The sequence below is a fragment of the Salvelinus namaycush genome, chromosome 26 (assembly GCF_016432855.1).
Source record: "Salvelinus namaycush isolate Seneca chromosome 26, SaNama_1.0, whole genome shotgun sequence".
Taxonomy (NCBI): domain Eukaryota; kingdom Metazoa; phylum Chordata; class Actinopteri; order Salmoniformes; family Salmonidae; genus Salvelinus; species Salvelinus namaycush.
Window position 1 is genome coordinate 37,720,636 of NC_052332.1, and position 21,355 is coordinate 37,741,990.

At 47.6% G+C, this 21,355-nt stretch overlaps 1 protein-coding gene across 1 annotated transcript in view; it reads right to left on the bottom strand.

Annotated features, from left to right (window-relative positions):
- LOC120021135 (replication protein A 70 kDa DNA-binding subunit-like) overlaps positions 1–4,317 on the bottom strand; it is an 83,978-nt gene extending 79,661 nt beyond the window's left edge. The window contains exon 1 of the mRNA XM_038964773.1: positions 4,287–4,317. Within this exon, the coding sequence (XP_038820701.1) occupies positions 4,287–4,317 (31 nt within the window). The remainder of the gene's footprint in view (positions 1–4,286) is intronic.
- Between the last annotated feature and the right edge of the window lie 17,038 nt (positions 4,318–21,355).

Genomic DNA, 21,355 nt, shown 5'->3' on the forward strand with positions numbered 1-21,355 from the left:
AGTTCATGGGAGACAAATTCATCCTTAGTTGTCCATTTTCTTGATTTCTAAAGGCACAACCTTTTCAACTTCATTATCATTATCAATAACAATGTCTACATATGTGAACACGGCGAATGTATTCGTTCTGTAGAACAAAATATAAAGTTAAAAAGTTCTACCTACCTGTCTACATCATCAAAATAAAAAATTAAAACACAATGAGATTCGCAATGACGTGGGGAGCAAGAAAATTCCCTCCCTCTGGCAAGAAACTCAGGTTTTTGAAAATCTCTTTTTCTTAATTTTAATCCTACCCTGTGATGTCACAGATAAGCATTTTTTTTTAGGACCTTTCTTCTTATAACCTTTTAATAACAATTTACCAATACATCGTTCTGTGGATTTAAATGTTTAAGATACAAGTGCATCGGTCCGGTTCGTGGGAGCCCAAACCATCCAAATTAAGCATCGGTCAGAAAACCGCTGATTCACTAATGTTGTTAACTCACATAGTTTTATTCCCATAAATATCTAATCTGTTGTGACTGAATTGATGAGTCCTCTACTTCAGTTCTGTAGCCTATCAAACCGGTATGCATGTAACTGCGTACAACTGTGTGCATAGTGCGGGAGACACAGCTGCTCAAGCCAACGAGAGGTAGGCCTATCCCTGTTCTTCTAATTTTCATACATCTGGCACCTTCAGCATTTGTGTGTGTGTGTGTGTGTGTGTGTGTGTGTGTGTGTGTGTGTGTGTGTGTGTGTGTGTGTGTGTGTGTGTGTGTGTGTGTGTGTGTGTGTGTGTGTGTGTGTGTGTGTGTGTGTGTGTGTTTGTTTGTTGGAGTATCAGTGTAGTATGTGAGTCCAGTGAGTTTGCATAGAGCCAGAGCAAGAGAGTCAGTGCAAAACATTGCCTAAAGTTTTTTTTCCCTCTGGTTGCACATTTAACATGCTGGTAGAAATGAAGTAAAACTGATTGAAGTACCCTGCATTAAAGTTCCCGGCCACTAGCAGCGCCGCCTCTGGATGAGCATTTTCCTGTTTGCTTATGACCGTATACAGCTCATTGAGTGCGGTCTTAGTGGCAGCATCGTTTAGTGGTATGTGGTGGTAAATAGACAGCTACAAAGAGTCGTCTTGGGCATGATGCTACAAGCTTGCTAATAGTCCGGGTAGCCATTTCATTAACAGTTCAGCAGTCTTATGGCTTGGGGGTATGAGCTGTTCAGGAGCATTTCATGGCTACAGATGTAAGTGCCAAGGGGCAATAGTCATTTAGACAGGTTACCTTGGCGTTCTTAACACAGGGACTATGGTGGTCTGCTTGAAACGTGTAGATACAGTTGAAGTCTGAAGTTTACATAAGCCTTAGCCAAATACATTTAAACTCAGATTTTCACAATTCCTGACATTTATTCCAATTAAAAATTCCCTGTCTTAGGACTGATAGGAATATCACTTTATTTTAAGAATGTGAAATGTCAGAATAATAGTTGAGAGAATGAATTATTTCAGCTTTTACTTATTTCATCACATTCCCAGTGGGTCAGAAGTTTACATTCACTTAATTAGTATTTGGTAGCATTGCCTTTAAATTGTTTAACTTGGGTCAAATGTTTCGGGTAGCCTTCCACAAGCTTCCCACAATACATTTGGTTGAATTTTGGCCATTTCTCCTGACAAAGCTGGTGTAACTGAGTCGGGTTTGTAGGCCTCCTTGCTCGCACATGCGTTTTCAGTTCTGCCCACAAATCTTCTATAGCATTGAGATCAGGGCTTGTGATGGCCACTCCAATACCTTAACTTTGTTGTCCTTAAGCCATTTTGCCACATCTTTGGAAGTGTGCTTGGGGCCAATGTCCATTTGGAAGACACATTTGTGACCAAGCTTTAACTTCCTGTCTGATGTCTTGAGATATTGCTTCAATATATCCATATCAGTTTCCTTCTCATGATGCCATCTATTTTGTGAAGTGCACCAGTCCCTCCTGCAGCAAAGCACCCCCACAACATGATGCTCCCACCCCTGTGCTTAACGGTTGGGATGGTGTTCTTCGGCTTGCAAGCCTCCCCCTTTTTCATCCAAACATAACGATGGTCATTATGGCCAAACAGTTCTATTTTTGTTTCATCAGACCAGAGGACATTTCTCCAAAAAGTAAGATCTTTGCCCTCATGTGCAGTTGCAAACTGTAGTCAGGCTTTTTTATGAGCGGCCTTTCAGATTATGTCGATTTAGGACTCGTTTTACTGTGGATATAGATACTTTTGTACCTGTTTCCCCGAGCATCTTCACAAGGTCCTTTGCTGTTGTTCTGGGATTGATTTGCACTTTTCGCACTAAAGTACGTTCACCTCTAGGAGACAGAACGTGTCTCCTTCCTGAGCGGTGTAACGGCTGTGTGGTCCTATGAAGTTTATACTTGCGTCCTCTTGTTTGTACAGATGAACATGGTACCTTCAGGTGTTTGGAAATTGCTCCCAAGGATGAACCAGACTTGTGGAGGTCTACAATTTTTTTTCTGAGGTCTTGTCTTATTTCTTTTGATTTTCCCATGATCTCAAGCAAAGAGGCACTGAGTTTGAAGGTAGGCCTTGAAATACATCCACAGGTACACCTCCAATTGACTCAAATGATGTCAATTAGCCTATCAGAAGCTTCTAAAGCCATGACATCATTTTCTGGAATTTTCCAAGCTGTTTAAAGGCACAGTCAACTTAGTGTATGTAAACTTCTGACCCACTGGAATTGTGATACAGTGAAGTATAATTGAAATAATCTGTCTGTAAACAATTGTTGGAAAAATGACTTGGTTCATGCACAACGTAGATGTGATATCCGACTTGCCAAAACTATAGTTTGTTAACAATACATTTATGGAGTGGTTGAAAAACGATTTTTAATGACTCCAACCTAAGTGTATGTAAACTTCCGACTTTAACTGTATTACAGGGTCAGAGAGAGTTTGAAATTGTCAGTGAAGACCCTTGCCAGCTGGTCAGCGCATGCTTCAAGTACGCATCCTGGTAATCTGTCTGGCTCTGTGGCCTTGTGAATGGTAACCGTTTTAAAGGTCTAACTCACATCAGATACGTAGAGTGTGATCACACATTCGTTCTGAACAGCTGATGCTTTCATGCATGGTTCAGTCTGATAGACTAGTGTAAAAGGGCAACTCGCGGCTGGGTGTCCCTTTGTATTTCATGATAGTTTGCAAGCCCTGCCACATCTGACGAGCGTCAGAGCCGGTGTAGTAGGATTCAATCTTAGTTCTGTAGTGACGCTTTGCCAATTTTTTGGTGCATCAAGGGCGTAGTGGGATTTCTTATAAGCTTCTGGATTAGTATCATGTTCCTTGAAAGTGGCAGCTCTAGCGTTTATCTCAGTGCGGATGTTGCCTGTAATCCATGGCTTCTGGTTGGGATTTGTACGTACAGTCACTGTGGGGACAAAGTCGTTGATGCACTTATTACTGAAGCCTTTGACAGACATGGTAAACTCCTCAATGCCATTGGAAGAATCCCGGAACATATTCCAGTCTGTGGCAGAAAAACAGTCCTGTAGTTTAGCATTCGCTTCTTCAGACCACTTCCGTACTGAGCTTGTCACTGGTATTTCCTGTTTGAGTTTTTGCTTGTAAGCAGGAATCTAAAGGATAGAGTTATGGTCAGATTTACCAAATGGAGGGAGAGCTTTGTATATGTCTCTGTGTGTGGAGTAAAGGTGATCTAGAGCTTTTTAATCTCTAGTTGCACAGGTGACATGCTGCTAGAAATGAGGTAAAGCAGATTTGAGATATCCTGCATTAAAAACACTGGCCACTTGTAGTGCCACCTTTGGGTGACCATTTTCTTGTTTGCTTAAGGCCCTATACAGCTGGTTGAGTGCAGTCTTAGTGTCAGCATCAGTTTGTGATGGTAAATAGATAGCTACGAAACATATAGATGAAAACTGTCTCAGTAAATAGAATGGTCTACAGTTTTTCACAATGCATTCTAACTCAGGCAAGCAGAACCTTGAGACTTTCTCAATATTAGAGACTGCACACCAGCTGCTGTTCGAACACCACCCCCCTTGAGTTTACCCAACGCTGCCGTTCTGTACCTGCCGATGCCACTCAAGGACTTGTTCACACATTCTTGTTCTGAAGCAATTCCAGCGTTGCTTTGGCTGTATGCTTGGGGTCATTGTTCTGTTGGAACGTACATCTTAGCCCCAGTCTAAGTTAGTTTGCACTCTGAAGCAGGTTCTCATCATGGATTTGCTTGTTTTTGTCTCCATTCATTTTCCCCTCTAGCCTTACCTGTCTTCCAGTCCCTGCCTCTGTGAAGCATCCTCACACTGTAGCATGATGCTGCCACCACCAAGCTTCACGGCAGGGATGGTGTTAGACGAGTAACAATATGTGCCTGGTTTTCTTTGCATTCAGGCCAAAGAGTTACATTTTTGTCTCATCAGACCACAGAATCTTTTGCCTTATGCTCTCAGAGTCTTTCACGTGCCTTTTAGCAAACTCCAGGCATGCCGTCATGTGCCTTTTTCTCAGGAGTGGCTTCTGTCTGGCCACTCTCCAATAAAGCCCAGATTGATGAAGTGCTGTAGAGACTGTTGTCATTCTGGTTCTCCCATCTCAGCCAAGGAACTATGTAGTTCTGTCAGAGTGGTAATTGGGTCCTACTTGCCCAGTTGCTCAGTTTGGTTGGACGGACAGCTCTAGGCAAAGTCTAGGTAGTTCCATATTTTTTCAATTTCCCAATAATGGAGACCACTGATGTCTTGGAAACTTTCAACACTAGAAACAGTTATTCAAATCACATTGATAGGATAGTCTTGAACGGATCTCGTTCAGTTTATTCTTCATTGATTGCACGTTAGCCAATAGAACGTAGGGTAGAGGTGGTTTATCCACACGCCGGTGTAGTCTCGCCGGCATTTATTACGGCGCTCTCTCTTAAAGCGCTAACACGGGCCAGTGTGTAAAGCGCTAACACGGGCCAGTGTGTAAAGTGCTAACACGGGCCAGTGTGTAAAGCGCTAACACGGGCCAGTGTGTAAAGTGCTAACACGGGCCAGTGTGTAAAGTGCAAACACGGGCCAGTGTGTGAAGTGCTAACACGGGCCAGTGTGTAAAGCGCTAACATGGGCCAGTGTGTAAAGCGCTAACACGGGCCAGTGTGTGAAGTGCTAACACGGGCCAGTGTGTGAAGTGCTAACACGGGCCAGTGTGTAAAGTGCTAACACGGGCCAGTGTGTAAAGCGCTAACACGGGCCAGTGTGTGAAGTGCTAACACGGGCCAGTGTGTAAAGCGCTAACACGGGCCAGTGTGTGAAGTGCTAACACGGGCCAGTGTGTGAAGTGCTAACACGGGCCAGTGTGTAAAGCGCTAACACGGGCCAGTGTGTGAAGTGCTAACACGGGCCAGTGTGTAAAGCGCTAACACGGGCCAGTGTGTAAAGCGCTAACACGGGCCAGTGTGTGAAGTGCTAACACGGGCCAGTGTGTGAAGCGCTAACATGGGCCAGTGTGTGAAGTGCTAACACGGGCCAGTGTGTGAAGCGCTAACACGGGCCAGTGTGTAAAGCGCTAACACGGGCCAGTGTGTAAAGGTGCATCCCAAATGGTACTCTATCCCCAACATATAGTACACTACTATAGTACACAATCCTATGAGCACTCGTCAAAAGTAGTGCACTTCACATAGGTCATAGAGTGCCATTTGTGACGCATTCTATATAATGTATTGTACACGACCTGCCCCAGTATAGTTTAGTATGGAGGAAGAACTGTACAGAGAGAAGGGGGCAATTGACAGGGATAAAAATATTAAATAGTTTAAGCTCCTGTTGTGGATCACAGCAAACAGTGTATCCTACTCTGTGTGTGTTGGTGTGTGTGTGTGTGTGTGTGTGTGTGTGTGTGTGTGTGTGTGTGTGTGTGTGTGTGTGTGTGTGTGTGTGTGTGTGTGTGTCTGTGTGTGTGTGTGTGTCCTGGGGGAAATCAAAGATAGAGCTGCTTTTTTCAGCAGACGGCTGACAACGGTGTAGTTAACATCATTATTCATACACACGGTATCCAGATAGAGAGAGAGAGAGAGAGAGAGATCAGTATGGGACGATCATATCAAGAAAATAATCTGAATATCAAGACAATCATTTCAGCGGTATTTCAAAATACCCCGGGATAAGGCATATACGGTATACCACCCAAACGTACGCACGCACACACACACACACACACACACACACACACACACACACACACACACACACACACACACACACACACACACACACACACACACACCATAAGTTTTACAAACACTCACAAACGTGAATACACACACTGTCATGCTTGCGAGCTTAACACTCATGAAGGAGAAACATACACCTATAGTAATACTAGTCAAGGATGGCTCCCCCTGCTGGACTATAGTGTACATAGTGTACACTTTATAGTAACATGGAAATTCCGATTTTCTACCGAGTGGTGTGAGGAATATGGTAGAACCTCCATCCAGCCATGCTAAAAGGAATGGACTGGTGTGAGGGGAGGCAGTAGAACCTCCCTCCAGCCATGCTAAAAGTAATGGACTGGTGTGAGGGGAGGCAGTAGAACCTCCCTCCAGCCATGCTAAAAGTAATGGACTGGTGTGAGGGGAGGCAGTAGAACCTCCCTCCAGCCATGCTAAAAGTAATGAAGTGGTGTGAGGGGAGGCAGTAGAACCTCCCTCCAGCCATGCTAAAAGTAATGGACTGGTGTGAGGGGAGGCAGTAGAACCTCCCTCCAGCCATGCTAAAAGTAATGAACTGGTGTGAGGGGAGGCAGTAGAACCTCCCTCCAGCCATGCTAAAAGTAATGGACTGGTGTGAGAGGAGGCAGTAGAACCTCCCTCCAGCCATGCTAAAAGTAATGGACTGGTGTGAGGGGAGGCAGTAGAACCTCCCTCCAGCCATGCTAAAAGTAATGGACTGGTGTGAGGGGAGGCAGTAGAACCTCCCTCCAGCCATGCTAAAAGTAATGGACTGGTGTGAGGGGAGGCAGTAGAACCTCCCTCCAGCCATGCTAAAAGTAATGAACTGGTGTGAGGGGAGGCAGTAGAACCTCCCTCCAGCCATGCTAAAAGTAATGGACTGGTGTGAGAGGCGGCAGTAGAACCTCCTTCCAGCCATGCTAAAAGTAATGGACTGGTGTGAGGGGAGGCAGTAGAACCTCCCTCCAGCCATGCTAAAAGTAATGGACTGGTGTGAGGGGAGGCAGTAGAACCTCCCTCCAGCCATGCTAAAAGTAATGGATTGGTTTGTGAGGGGAGGCAGTAGAACCTCCCTCCAGCCATACTAAAAGGAATGAACTGGTGTGAGGGGAGGCATTAGAACCGCCCTCCAGCCATGCTAAAAGTAATGGACTGGTGTTAGGGGAGGCAGTAGAAACTCCCTCCAGCCATGCTAAAAGGAATGGACTGGTGTGAGGGGAGGCAGTAGAACCTCCCTCCAGCCATGCTAAAAGTAATGGACTGGTGTGAGGGGAGGCAGTAAAACCTCCCTCCAGCCATGCTAAAAGTAATGGACTGGTGTGAGGGGAGGCAGTAGAACCTCCCTCCAGCCATGCTAAAAGTAATGAACTGGTGTGAGGGGAGGCAGTAGAACCTCCTTCCAGCCATGCTAAAAGTAATGGACTGGTGTGAGGGGAGGCAGTAGAACCTCCCTCCAGCCATACTAAAAGGAATGAACTGGTGTGAGGGGAGGCATTAGAACCGCCCTCCAGCCATGCTAAAAGTAATGGACTGGTGTGAGGGGAGGCAGTAGAATCTCCCTCGAGCCATGCTAAAAGTAATGAACTGGTGTGAGGAGTATGGTACAACCTCCCTCCAGCCATGCTAAAAGGAATGGACTGGTGTTAGGGGAGGCAGTAGAACCTCCCTCCAGCCATACTAAAAGGAATGAACTGGTGTGAGGGGAGGCATTAGAACCGCCCTCCCGCCATGCTAAAAGTAATGGACTGGTGTGAGGGGAGGCAGTAGAATCTCCCTCGAGCCATGCTAAAAGTAATGAACTGGTGTGAGGAATATGGTACAACCTCCCTCCAGCCATGCCAAAAGTAATGGACTGGTGTGAGGGGAGGCAGTAGAACCTCCCTCCAGCCATGCTAAAAGGAATGGACTGGTGTGAGGGGAGGCAGTAGAACCTCCCTCCAGCCATGCTAAAAGTAATGGACTGGTGTGAGGGGAGGCAGTAGAACCTCCCTCCAGCCATACTAAAAGGAATGGACTGGTGTGAGGGGAGGCAGTAGAACCTCCCTCCAGCCATGCTAAAAGTAATGGACTGGTGTGAGGGGAGGCAGTAGAACCTCCCTCCAGCCATACTAAAAGGAATGGACTGGTGTGAGGGGAGGCAGTAGAACCTCCCTCCAGCCATACTAAAAGGAATGGACTGGTGTGAGGGGAGGCAGTAGAACCTCCCTCCAGCCATGCTAAAAGGATTGGACTGGTGTGGGGGGAGGCAGTAGAACCTCCCTCCAGCCATGCTAAAAGGAATGGACTGGTGTGAGGGGAGGCAGTAGAACCTCCCTCCAGCCATGCTAAAAGTAATGGACTGGTGTGAGGGGAGGCAGTAGAACCTCCCTCCAGCCATGCTAAAAGGAATGGACTGGTGTGAGGGGAGGCAGTAGAACCTCCCTCCAGCCATGCTAAAAGGAATGGACTGGTGTGAGGGGAGGCAGTAGAACCTCCCTCCAGCCATGCTAAAAGTAATGGACTGGTGTGAGGGGAGGCAGTAGAACCTCCCTCCAGCCATGCTAAAAGTAATGGATTGGTTTGTGAGGGGAGGCAGTAGAACCTCCCTCCAGCCATACTAAAAGGAATGAACTGGTGTGAGGGGAGGCATTAGAACCGCCCTCCAGCCATGCTAAAAGTAATGGACTGGTGTTAGGGGAGGCAGTAGAAACTCCCTCCAGCCATGCTAAAAGGAATGGACTGGTGTGAGGTGAGGCAGTAAAACCTCCCTCCAGCCATGCTAAAAGTAATGGACTGGTGTGAGGGGAGGCAGTAGAACCTCCCTCCAGCCATGCTAAAAGGAATGGACTGGTGTGAGGGGAGGCAGTAGAACCTCCCTCCAGCCATGCTAAAAGTAATGGACTGGTGTGAGGGGAGGCAGTAGAACCTCCCTCCAGCCATACTAAAAGGAATGGACTGGTGTGAGGGGAGGCAGTAGAACCTCCCTCCAGCCATGCTAAAAGTAATGGACTGGTGTGAGGGGAGGCAGTAGAACCTCCCTCCAGCCATACTAAAAGGAATGGACTGGTGTGAGGGGAGGCAGTAGAACCTCCCTCCAGCCATGCTAAAAGGAATGGACTGGTGTGAGGGGAGGCAGTAGAACCTCCCTCCAGCCATGCTAAAAAGAATGGACTGGTGTGAGGGGAGGCAGTAGAACCTCCCTCCAGCCAAGCTAAAAGTAATGGACTGGTGTGAGGGGAGGCAGTAGAACCTCCCTCCAGCCATGCTAAAAGTAATGGACTGGTGTGAGGGGAGGCAGTAAAACCTCCCTCCAGCCATGCTAAAAGGAATGGACTGGTGTGAGGGGAGGCAGTAGAACCTCCCTCCAGCCATGCTAAAAGGAATGGACTGATGTGAGGGGAGGCAGTAGAACCTCCCTCCAGCCATGCTAAAAGTAATGGACTGGTGTTAGGGGAGGCAGTAGAACCTCCCTCCAGCCATGCTAAAAGGAATGGACTGGTGTGAGGGGAGGCAGTAGAACCTCCCTCCAGCCATGCTAAAAGGAATGGACTGGTGTGAGGGGAGGCAGTAGAACCTCGCTCCAGCCATGCTAAAAGTAATGGACTGGTGTGAGGGGAGGCAGTAGAACCTCCCTCCAGCCATACTAAAAGGAATGGACTGGTGTGAGGGGAGGCAGTAGAACCTCCCTCCAGCCATGCTAAAAGTAATGGACTGGTGTGAGGGGAGGCAGTAGAACCTCCCTCCAGCCATACTAAAAGGAATGGACTGGTGTGAGGGGAGGCAGTAGAACCTCCCTCCAGCCATGCTAAAAGGATTGGACTGGTGTGGGGGGAGGCAGTAGAACCTCCCTCCAGCCATGCTAAAAGGAATGGACTGGTGTGAGGGGAGGCAGTAGAACCTCCCTCCAGCCATGCTAAAAGTAATGGACTGGTGTGAGGGGAGGCAGTAGAACCTCCCTCCAGCCATGCTAAAAGGAATGGACTGGTGTGAGGGGAGGCAGTAGAACCTCCCTCCAGCCATGCTAAAATGAATGGACTGGTGTGAGGGGAGGCAGTAGAACCTCATCCCAGCCATGCTAAAAGTAATGAACTGGTGTGAGGAATATGGTAGAACCTCCCTCCAGCCATGCTAAAAGGATTGGACTGGTGTGAGGGGAGGCAGTAGAACCTCCTTCCAGCTATGCTAAAAGTAATGGACTGGTGTGAGGGGAGGCAGTAGAACCTCCCTCCAGCCATGCTAAAAGGAATGGACTGGTGTGAGGGGAGGCAGTAGAACCTCCTTCCAGCCATGCTAAAAGTAATGGACTGGTGTGACGGGAGGCAGTAGAACCTCCCTCCAGCCATGCTAAAAGGAATGAACTGGTGTGAGGGGAGGCAGTAGAACCTCCCTCCAGCCATGCTAAAAGGAATGGACTGGTGTGAGGTGAGGCAGTAGAACCTCCTTCCAGCCATGCTAAAAGTAATGGACTGGTGTGAGGGGAGGCAGTAGAATCTCCCTCCAGCCATGCTAAAAGTAATGGACTGGTGTGAGGGGAGGCAGTAGAACCTCCCTCCAGCCATGCTAAAAGGAATGGACTGGTGTGAGGGGAGGCAGTAGAACCTCCCTCCAGCCATGCTAAAATGAATGGACTGGTGTGAGGGGAGGCAGTAGAACCTCCCTCCAGCCATGCTAAAAGTAATGGACTGGTGTTAGGGGAGGCAGTAGAACCTCCCTCCAGCCATGCTAAAAGGAATGGACTGGTGTGAGGGGAGGCAGTAGAACCTCGCTCCAGCCATGCTAAAAGTAATGGACTGGTGTGAGGGGAGGCAGTAGAACCTCCCTCCAGCCATACTAAAAGGAATGGACTGGTGTGAGGGGAGGCAGTAGAACCTCCCTCCAGCCATGCTAAAAGTAATGGACTGGTGTGAGGGGAGGCAGTAGAACCTCCCTCCAGCCATACTAAAAGGAATGGACTGGTGTGAGGGGAGGCAGTAGAACCTCCCTCCAGCCATGCTAAAAGGATTGGACTGGTGTGGGGGGAGGCAGTAGAACCTCCCTCCAGCCATGCTAAAAGGAATGGACTGGTGTGAGGGGAGGCAGTAGAACCTCCCTCCAGCCATGCTAAAAGTAATGGACTGGTGTGAGGGGAGGCAGTAGAACCTCCCTCCAGCCATGCTAAAAGGAATGGACTGGTGTGAGGGGAGGCAGTAGAACCTCCCTCCAGCCATGCTAAAATGAATGGACTGGTGTGAGGGGAGGCAGTAGAACCTCATCCCAGCCATGCTAAAAGTAATGAACTGGTGTGAGGAATATGGTAGAACCTCCCTCCAGCCATGCTAAAAGGATTGGACTGGTGTGAGGGGAGGCAGTAGAACCTCCTTCCAGCTATGCTAAAAGTAATGGACTGGTGTGAGGGGAGGCAGTAGAACCTCCCTCCAGCCATGCTAAAAGGAATGGACTGGTGTGAGGGGAGGCAGTAGAACCTCCTTCCAGCCATGCTAAAAGTAATGGACTGGTGTGACGGGAGGCAGTAGAACCTCCCTCCAGCCATGCTAAAAGGAATGAACTGGTGTGAGGGGAGGCAGTAGAACCTCCCTCCAGCCATGCTAAAAGGAATGGACTGGTGTGAGGTGAGGCAGTAGAACCTCCTTCCAGCCATGCTAAAAGTAATGGACTGGTGTGAGGGGAGGCAGTAGAATCTCCCTCCAGCCATGCTAAAAGTAATGGACTGGTGTGAGGGGAGGCAGTAGAACCTCCCTCCAGCCATGCTAAAAGGAATGGACTGGTGTGAGGGGAGGCAGTAGAACCTCCCTCCAGCCATGCTAAAATGAATGGACTGGTGTGAGGGGAGGCAGTAGACCCTCCCTCCAGCCATGCTAAAAGGAATGGACTGGTGTGAGGGGAGGCAGTAGAACCTCCCTCCAGCCATGCTAAAAGGATTGGACTGGTGTGGGGGGAGGCAGTAGAACCTCCCTCCAGCCATGCTAAAAGGAATGGACTGGTGTGAGGGGAGGCAGTAGAACCTCCCTCCAGCCATGCTAAAAGGAATGGACTGGTGTGAGGGGAGGCAGTAGAACCTCGCTCCAGCCATGCTAAAAGTAATGGACTGGTGTGAGGGGAGGCAGTAGAACCTCCCTCCAGCCATACTAAAAGGAATGGACTGGTGTGAGGGGAGGCAGTAGAACCTCCCTCCAGCCATGCTAAAAGTAATGGACTGGTGTGAGGGGAGGCAGTAGAACCTCCCTCCAGCCATACTAAAAGGAATGGACTGGTGTGAGGGGAGGCAGTAGAACCTCCCTCCAGCCATGCTAAAAGGATGGACTGGTGTGGGGGGAGGCAGTAGAACCTCCCTCCAGCCATGCTAAAAGGAATGGACTGGTGTGAGGGGAGGCAGTAGAACCTCCCTCCAGCCATGCTAAAAGTAATGGACTGGTGTGAGGGGAGGCAGTAGAACCTCCCTCCAGCCATACTAAAAGGAATGGACTGGTGTGAGGGGAGGCAGTAGAACCTCCCTCCAGCCATGCTAAAAGTAATGGACTGGTGTGAGGGGAGGCAGTAGAACCTCCCTCCAGCCATACTAAAAGGAATGGACTGGTGTGAGGGGAGGCAGTAGAACCTCCCTCCAGCCATGCTAAAAGGATTGGACTGGTGTGGGGGGAGGCAGTAGAACCTCCCTCCAGCCATGCTAAAGGAATGGACTGGTGTGAGGGGAGGCAGTAGAACCTCCCTCCAGCCATGCTAAAAGTAATGGACTGGTGTGAGGGGAGGCAGTAGAACCTCCCTCCAGCCATGCTAAAAGGAATGGACTGGTGTGAGGGGAGGCAGTAGAACCTCCCTCCAGCCATGCTAAAATGAATGGACTGGTGTGAGGGGAGGCAGTAGAACCTCATCCCAGCCATGCTAAAAGTAATGAACTGGTGTGAGGAATATGGTAGAACCTCCCTCCAGCCATGCTAAAAGGATTGGACTGGTGTGAGGGGAGGCAGTAGAACCTCCTTCCAGCTATGCTAAAAGTAATGGACTGGTGTGAGGGGAGGCAGTAGAACCTCCCTCCAGCCATGCTAAAAGGAATGGACTGGTGTGAGGGGAGGCAGTAGAACCTCCTTCCAGCCATGCTAAAAGTAATGGACTGGTGTGACGGGAGGCAGTAGAACCTCCCTCCAGCCATGCTAAAAGGAATGAACTGGTGTGAGGGGAGGCAGTAGAACCTCCCTCCAGCCATGCTAAAAGGAATGGACTGGTGTGAGGTGAGGCAGTAGAACCTCCTTCCAGCCATGCTAAAAGTAATGGACTGGTGTGAGGGGAGGCAGTAGAATCTCCCTCCAGCCATGCTAAAAGTAATGGACTGGTGTGAGGGGAGGCAGTAGAACCTCCCTCCAGCCATGCTAAAAGGAATGGACTGGTGTGAGGGGAGGCAGTAGAACCTCCCTCCAGCCATGCTAAAATGAATGGACTGGTGTGAGGGGAGGCAGTAGACCCTCCCTCCAGCCATGCTAAAAGGAATGGACTGGTGTGAGGGGAGGCAGTAGAACCTCCCTCCAGCCATGCTAAAAGGATTGGACTGGTGTGGGGGGAGGCAGTAGAACCTCCCTCCAGCCATGCTAAAAGGAATGGACTGGTGTGAGGGGAGGCAGTAGAACCTCCCTCCAGCCATGCTAAAAGTAATGGACTGGTGTGAGGGGAGGCAGTAGAACCTCCCTCCAGCCATGCTAAAAGGAATGGACTGGTGTGAGGGGAGGCAGTAGAACCTCCCTCCAGCCATGCTAAAATGAATGGACTGGTGTGAGGGGAGGCAGTAGAACCTCATTCCAGCCATGCTAAAAGTAATGAACTGGTGTGAGGAATATGGTAGAACCTCCCTCCAGCCATGCTAAAAGGATTGGACTGGTGTGAGGGGAGGCAGTAGAACCTCCTTCCAGCTATGCTAAAAGTAATGGACTGGTGTGAGGGGAGGCAGTAGAACCTCCCTCCAGCCATGCTAAAAGGAATGGACTGGTGTGAGGGGAGGCAGTAGAACCTCCTTCCAGCCATGCTAAAAGTAATGGACTGGTGTGACGGGAGGCAGTAGAACCTCCCTCCAGCCATGCTAAAAGGAATGAACTGGTGTGAGGGGAGGCAGTAGAACCTCCCTCCAGCCATGCTAAAAGGAATGGACTGGTGTGAGGTGAGGCAGTAGAACCTCCTTCCAGCCATGCTAAAAGTAATGGACTGGTGTGAGGGGAGGCAGTAGAATCTCCCTCCAGCCATGCTAAAAGTAATGGACTGGTGTGAGGGGAGGCAGTAGAACCTCCCTCCAGCCATGCTAAAAGGAATGGACTGGTGTGAGGGGAGGCAGTAGAACCTCCCTCCAGCCATGCTAAAATGAATGGACTGGTGTGAGGGGAGGCAGTAGACCCTCCCTCCAGCCATGCTAAAAGGAATGGACTGGTGTGAGGGGAGGCAGTAGAACCTCCCTCCAGCCATGCTAAAAGGATTGGACTGGTGTGGGGGGAGGCAGTAGAACCTCCCTCCAGCCATGCTAAAAGGAATGGACTGGTGTGAGGGGAGGCAGTAGAACCTCCCTCCAGCCATGCTAAAAGTAATGGACTGGTGTGAGGGGAGGCAGTAGAACCTCCCTCCAGCCATGCTAAAAGGAATGGACTGGTGTGAGGGGAGGCAGTAGAACCTCCCTCCAGCCATGCTAAAATGAATGGACTGGTGTGAGGGGAGGCAGTAGAACCTCATTCCAGCCATGCTAAAAGTAATGAACTGGTGTGAGGAATATGGTAGAACCTCCCTCCAGCCATGCTAAAAGGATTGGACTGGTGTGAGGGGAGGCAGTAGAACCTCCTTCCAGCTATGCTAAAAGTAATGGACTGGTGTGAGGGGAGGCAGTAGAACCTCCCTCCAGCCATGCTAAAAGGAATGGACTGGTGTGAGGGGAGGCAGTAGAACCTCCTTCCAGCCATGCTAAAAGTAATGGACTGGTGTGACGGGAGGCAGTAGAACCTCCCTCCAGCCATGCTAAAAGGAATGAACTGGTGTGAGGGGAGGCAGTAGAACCTCCCTCCAGCCATGCTAAAAGGAATGAACTGGTGTGAGGTGAGGCAGTAGAACCTCCTTCCAGCCATGCTAAAAGTAATGGACTGTTGTGAGGGGAGGCAGTAGAATCTCCCTCCAGCCATGCTAAAAGTAATGGACTGGTGTGAGGGGAGGCAGTAGAACCTCCCTCCAGCCATGCTAAAAGGAATGGACTGGTGTGAGGGGAGGCAGTAGAACCTCCCTCCAGCCATGCTAAAATGAATGGACTGGTGTGAGGGGAGGCAGTAGAACCTCCCTCCAGCCATGCTAAAAGTAATGGACAGGTGTGAGGGGAGGCAGTAGAACCTCCCTCCAGCCATGCTAAAAGTAATGGACAGGTGTGAGGGGAGGCAGAAGAAGCAGGCAGCAAAAAATACATTCTATTACATTCATGTGCATTGTGATGAAACTCACCGCTGGGCTGGTTGTGAGGGTAGGCAGTAGAAGCAGCAGCAGGGTGACTCTGGGCAGAGAGCTGGTTCTGAAGGGTCCTTCTCTGGCCTGGAGAGGACACTACAGAGAACACAGGTAATAGGTTAAGACAAGATAGGGACTGGTTTATAAGAGTGTGGACAGACCAAGCCGAAGTTGCAAAGGTAAAATTTGTCTCAACACTGGTCCTACAAAGACAAGACAGACAGGTATTTTGTCTACACAGAGAGGAAGTTTAAATGCCTTTTCTCACCAACTGCGTTGTGATCTTTTCGTCTGAATTCCTAAAAAAAATACAGATTCCCATATTGACGCACTCAACCATTCAAACCAAATCCAATGCGTTTTCCCCAGTCATTCTCACTGGCAATATGTTCTTCTAAGACGTTCGAGAGGATGCAGTAATAGGATAGACTGTTCATCCAATAGGATGATTCATCAAAGGTGCTTGGGTACGTTTCGTTTAGTTGCACCCCATTTAATAAGACAGGAAATGCAAAACTGGTACCTGCTCTTATTCCTCGATCTTACATGCCGACCATCACGATGCTCGCTGCCTACAGTTGTCTTTCTATCTGACTACAGAGATGCAGTCCAGACAGGCTAGGTCTATTTCAGGAACATTTCTGAATGGACATAGAGAATGAGCAAACTCATACAACCAACCTAATAGGACCCCATCAATCAACGCCACTTGATGCCAATCTCACCCATAAACATAAGCAAATCACATTTCTCCTGTACCAAAACCATATTAAAAACCTTGCCTTAGCTTCAAATCCTTTCTGTAGGATATACAAAAACTAGTCTACATTGTATGATAACGCTAAATAAATGTAGCCTATAGCTATCATGTAAAATGAAGAGGAAGGTTTTAAAGGGGAGGTATACTGTAGAGACAGCTGATATATAGGCTATATGAAGATGAAATTAAAAATAGAAAGACATGCATGCAACCTGTCCATAGCCTAATGATCAGCATGTCCATAGCCTAATGTTCAGCCTGTCCATAGTCTAATGATCAGCCTGTCCATAGCCTAATGTTCAGCCTGTCCAAAGTCTAATGATCAGCCTGCCCATAGTCTAATGATCAGCCTGTCCATAGTCTAATGATCAGCCTGCCCATAGTCTCATGATCAGCCTGCCCATAGTCTAATGATCAGCCTGTCCGTAGTCTAATGATCAGCCTGTCCATAGTTTAATGTTCAGCCTGTCCATAGTCTAATGATCAACCTGTCCATAGTCTAATGATCAGCCTGTCCATAGTCTAATGATCAGCCTGTCCATAGTCTAATGATCAGCCTGTCCATAGTCTAATGATCAGCCTGTCCATAGTCTAATGATCAGCCTGTCCATAGTCTAATGATCAACCTGTCCATAGCCTAATAATCAGTCTGTCCATAGCCTAATGATCAGCCTGCCCATAGTGTAATGATCAACCTGCCCATAGTCTAATGATCAACCTGTCCATAGTCTAATAAACAACCTGTCCATAGTCTAATGATCAGCCTGTCCATAGTCTAATAAACAACCTGTCCGTAGTCTAATGATCAGCCTGTCCATAGTCTAATAAACAACCTGTCCGTAGTCTAATGATCAGCCTGTCCATAGTCTAATGATCAGCCTTTCCATAGTCTAATGATCAGCCTGTCCATAGTCTAATGATCAGCCTGTCCATAGTCTAATGATCAGCCTGTCCATAGTCTAATGATCAACCTGTCCGTAGTCTAATGATCAACCTGTCCATAGTCTAATAAACAACCTGTCCATAGTCTAATGATCAGCCTGTCCATAGTCTAATGATCAGCCTGTCCATAGTCTAATAAACAACCTGTCCGTAGTCTAATGATCAGCCTGTCCATAGTCTAATGATCAACCTGTGTCACGCCCTGACCTTAGATATCTCTGTTTTTTTTAAATATTTTGGTTAGGTCATGGTGTGACTACGGTGGGTAAGCTAGTTTTGTATGTCTAGGTTTGTTGTATGTCTAGGGTTTTTGTATGTCTAGGGATTTTGTATGTCTAGGGATTTTGCATGTCTAGGGTTTTTGTCTGTCTAGGTTTTTGTATGTCTAGGGTTTTTGTCTGTCTAGATATGTTGTCAATCTAGGTATATTGTATGTCTATGTTGGCCTGATATGGTTCCCAATCAGAGACAGCTGTTTATCGTTGTCTCTGATTGGGGATCATATTTAGGTAGCCATTTCCTTGTTTGTGTTGTGGGATCTTGTCTACGTATAGTTGCCTTTGTGCACATTAGTAGCGGCATCTTTCGGTTGTTAATTTGTTAGTTTGTTCGGTGTTCATTCTTTTAATAAAGAGAATGTACACATATCACGCTGCGCCTTGGTCTCCTTCATATAACGAAAGTGACAGCCTGTCCATAGTCTAATGATCAGCCTGTCCATAGTCTAATGATCAACCTGTCCATAGTCTAATGATCAGCCTGTCCATAGTCTAATGATCAACCTGTCCATGATCTAATGATCAGCTGTTGATCAATGTTAATGAAGCAATGGGTGATTATGTTGACAGTACATTTGAATCAAATCAAATCAAAGTTTATTTGTTACGTGCGCCGAATACAGCAGGTGTAGACCTTACAGTGAAATGCTTACTGTAACCAATATTGCAAAACATGTATTAGGTGAACAATAGGAAAGTAAAGAAATAAAAACACCAGTAAAAAGACAGTGAAAAATAACAGTAGCGAGGCTGTATACAGACACCGGTTAGTCAGGCTGATTGAGGTAGTATGTACATGTAGATATGATTAAAGTGACTATGATTATATGATGAATAGAGAGTAGCAGCAGCTTAAAAGAGTGGTTGGGGAGGCACACAATGAAATTAGTCCGGGTAGCCATTTGATTACCTGTTCAGGAGTTTTATGGCTTGGGGGTAAAAACTGTTGAGAAGCCTTTTGGTCCTAGACTTGGCGCTCCGGTACCACTTGCCATGTGGTAGTAGAGAGAACAGTCTATGACTGGGGTGGCTGGAGTCTTTGACAATTTTGAGGGCCTTCCTCTGACACCGCCTGGTGTAGAGGTCCTGGATGGCGGGTGGCTTAGCCCCAGTGATGTACTGGGCCGTACGCACTACTCTCTGTAGGGCCTTGCGGTTGGAGGCCGAGCAATTGCCATACCAGGCAGTGATGCAACCAGTCAGGATGCTCTCGATGTTGCAGCTGTAGAACCTTTTGAGGATCTCACGACCCATGCCAAATCATTTAAGTTTCCTGAGGGGGAATAGGCTTTGTCGTGCCCTCTTCACGAATGTCTTGGTGTGTTTGGACCATTCTAGTTTGTTGGTGATGTGGACACCAAGGAACTTGAAGCTCTCAACCTGCTCCACTACAGCCCCGTCGATGAGAATGGGGGTGTGCGCTATCCTCCTTTTCCTGTAGTCCTCAATCATCTCCTCAGTCTTGGTTACGTTGAGGGATAGGTTGTTATTCTGGCACCACCCGGCCAGGTCTCTGACCTCCTCGCTATAGGCTGTCCCGTCGATGTCGGTGACAAGTCTAACACTGTTGTGTTGTCTGCAAACTTAATGATGGTGTTGGAGTCGTGCCTGGCCATGCAGTCGTGGGTGAACAAGGAGTACAGGAGGGGACTGAGCACGCACCCCTGGGGGGCTCCAGTGTTGAGGATCAGCGTGGAGGATGTGTTGCTTCCTAGAATTAGAGTGTTTTGTCTAAATCTGTGCAACCACTTATTGATAAGGGTAAACTCTGGCGGATATTTTGAGGTCTCTGTCATTTTGGGTTGCCTATAGCTTAGATGGTCACCTAGATTCACTTTAGCAGGCCTGTAATATATAGCCTAATACAGTGCCTACCAAAATTATTCAGACACCATCCCATTTTCCACATTTTATTACGTTATATCCTTATTCTAAAATGGATTAAATAAAAAAATGTCCTCATCAATCCACACACAATACCCCATAATGACATCACAATACCCCATAATGACATCACAATACCCCATAATGACATATGGTATGGTAGTGGCCCCATAATGACATATGGTATGGTAGTTGCCAGACAGAAGCCACTCCTCAGTAAAAGGCACATGACTGCCCACTTAGAATTTTTCAAAAGGCACCTAAAGGACTCTCACAACATGAGAAACAAGATTCTCTGGTCTGATGAAACCAAGATTGAACTCCAAGTGTCACGTCTGGAGGAAACCTGGCACCATCGCTACAGTGAAATATGGAGGGGCATCATCATGCTGTGGGAATGTTTTTCAGCGGCAGGGACTAGGAGACTATTCAGGATTGAGAGAAAGAAAGCATAGAACAGAGATATCCTTGATGAACACCTGCTCCAGAGCACTCAGGACCTCAGACTGGGGCGAAGGTTCACCCTCCAACATAACGACCCTAAGCACACAGCCAAGACAATGCAGGAGTTGCTTCGTGACAAGTCTCTGAATGTCCTTAAGTGGCCCAGCCAGAGCCCGGACTTGAACCCGATCAAACATCTCTGGAGAGAAACACACTGAATACTGTGCAGCAACACTCCTCATCCAACTTGACAGATCTTGAGAGGATCTACAGGGAATAATGGGAGAAACTCCCCAAATACAGGTGTGCCAAGCTTGTAGCGTCATACTCAAGAAGACTCGAGGCTGTAATCGCTGCCAAAGGTGCTTCAATAAAGTACTGAGTAAAGTGTCTGAATACTTACAGTATGTAAATGTGATAAATCTAATTAACAGATTTTGCTTTGTCCTTGTGTGTAGATTGATGAGGTTAAACGAGTAGCATATACAATGAACGTCAATATACACTGAGTGAACAAAACATTAAGAACACCTTCCTAATGTTGAGGTGCACCCCCCCTTTTGCCCTCAGAACAGCGTCAATTCGCCGGGGAATGGACTCTACAAGGGGTAGAAAGCGTTCCACAGGGATGCTGGCCCATGTTGACTCCAATGCTTCCCACAGTTGTGTCAAGTTGGCTGGATGTCCTATAGGTGGTGGACCATTCTTGATATACGAGGCACACATACACATTCCATGCCTCAATTGTGTCAAGGCTTAAAACATATTATTTAACCTGGATTCACATAGTCAATCTATGTCATGGAAAGAGCAGGTGTTCTTCATGTTTTGTAAACTCAGTGTAGTTTGAAACTTATTTCAAACCATTTTTAATAGGCCTAGGCCTATTCGTGGTGAGAAGCATCGATCGATCCTCTTGCTTGCTAAGTGGCTATAAAATAGGTGTCACACCCTGGCCTTAGTTATCTTTGTTTTCATTATTATTTTAGTTAGGTCAGGGTGTGACATGGGGAAGTTTGTGTGTTTTTGTATTGTCTAGGGTGTTGTATGGTTTAGGGGGTTTAGTAGAGTAGATGGTTCAGTGTAGGTGTCTAGGAAAGTCTATGGTTGCCTGAATTGGGTCTCAATTAGAGACAGCTGGTTATTGTTGTCTCTGATTGGGAGCCATATTGGGAGCCATATTTAAGGCAACCATAGGCTTTAGCTGTTTTGTGGGTAATTGTCTATGTCTATGTGTAGTGTTTGTGTCAGCACTATCTGGATTTATAGCTTCACGGTCGTCTGTTTGTTGTTTTGTTTCGTTTTTCTTCTTATAATAAAGAGAAGATGTATTTTTCACGAGCTGCGCCTTGGTCCTCTCTCTCTCCCTTTGACGATC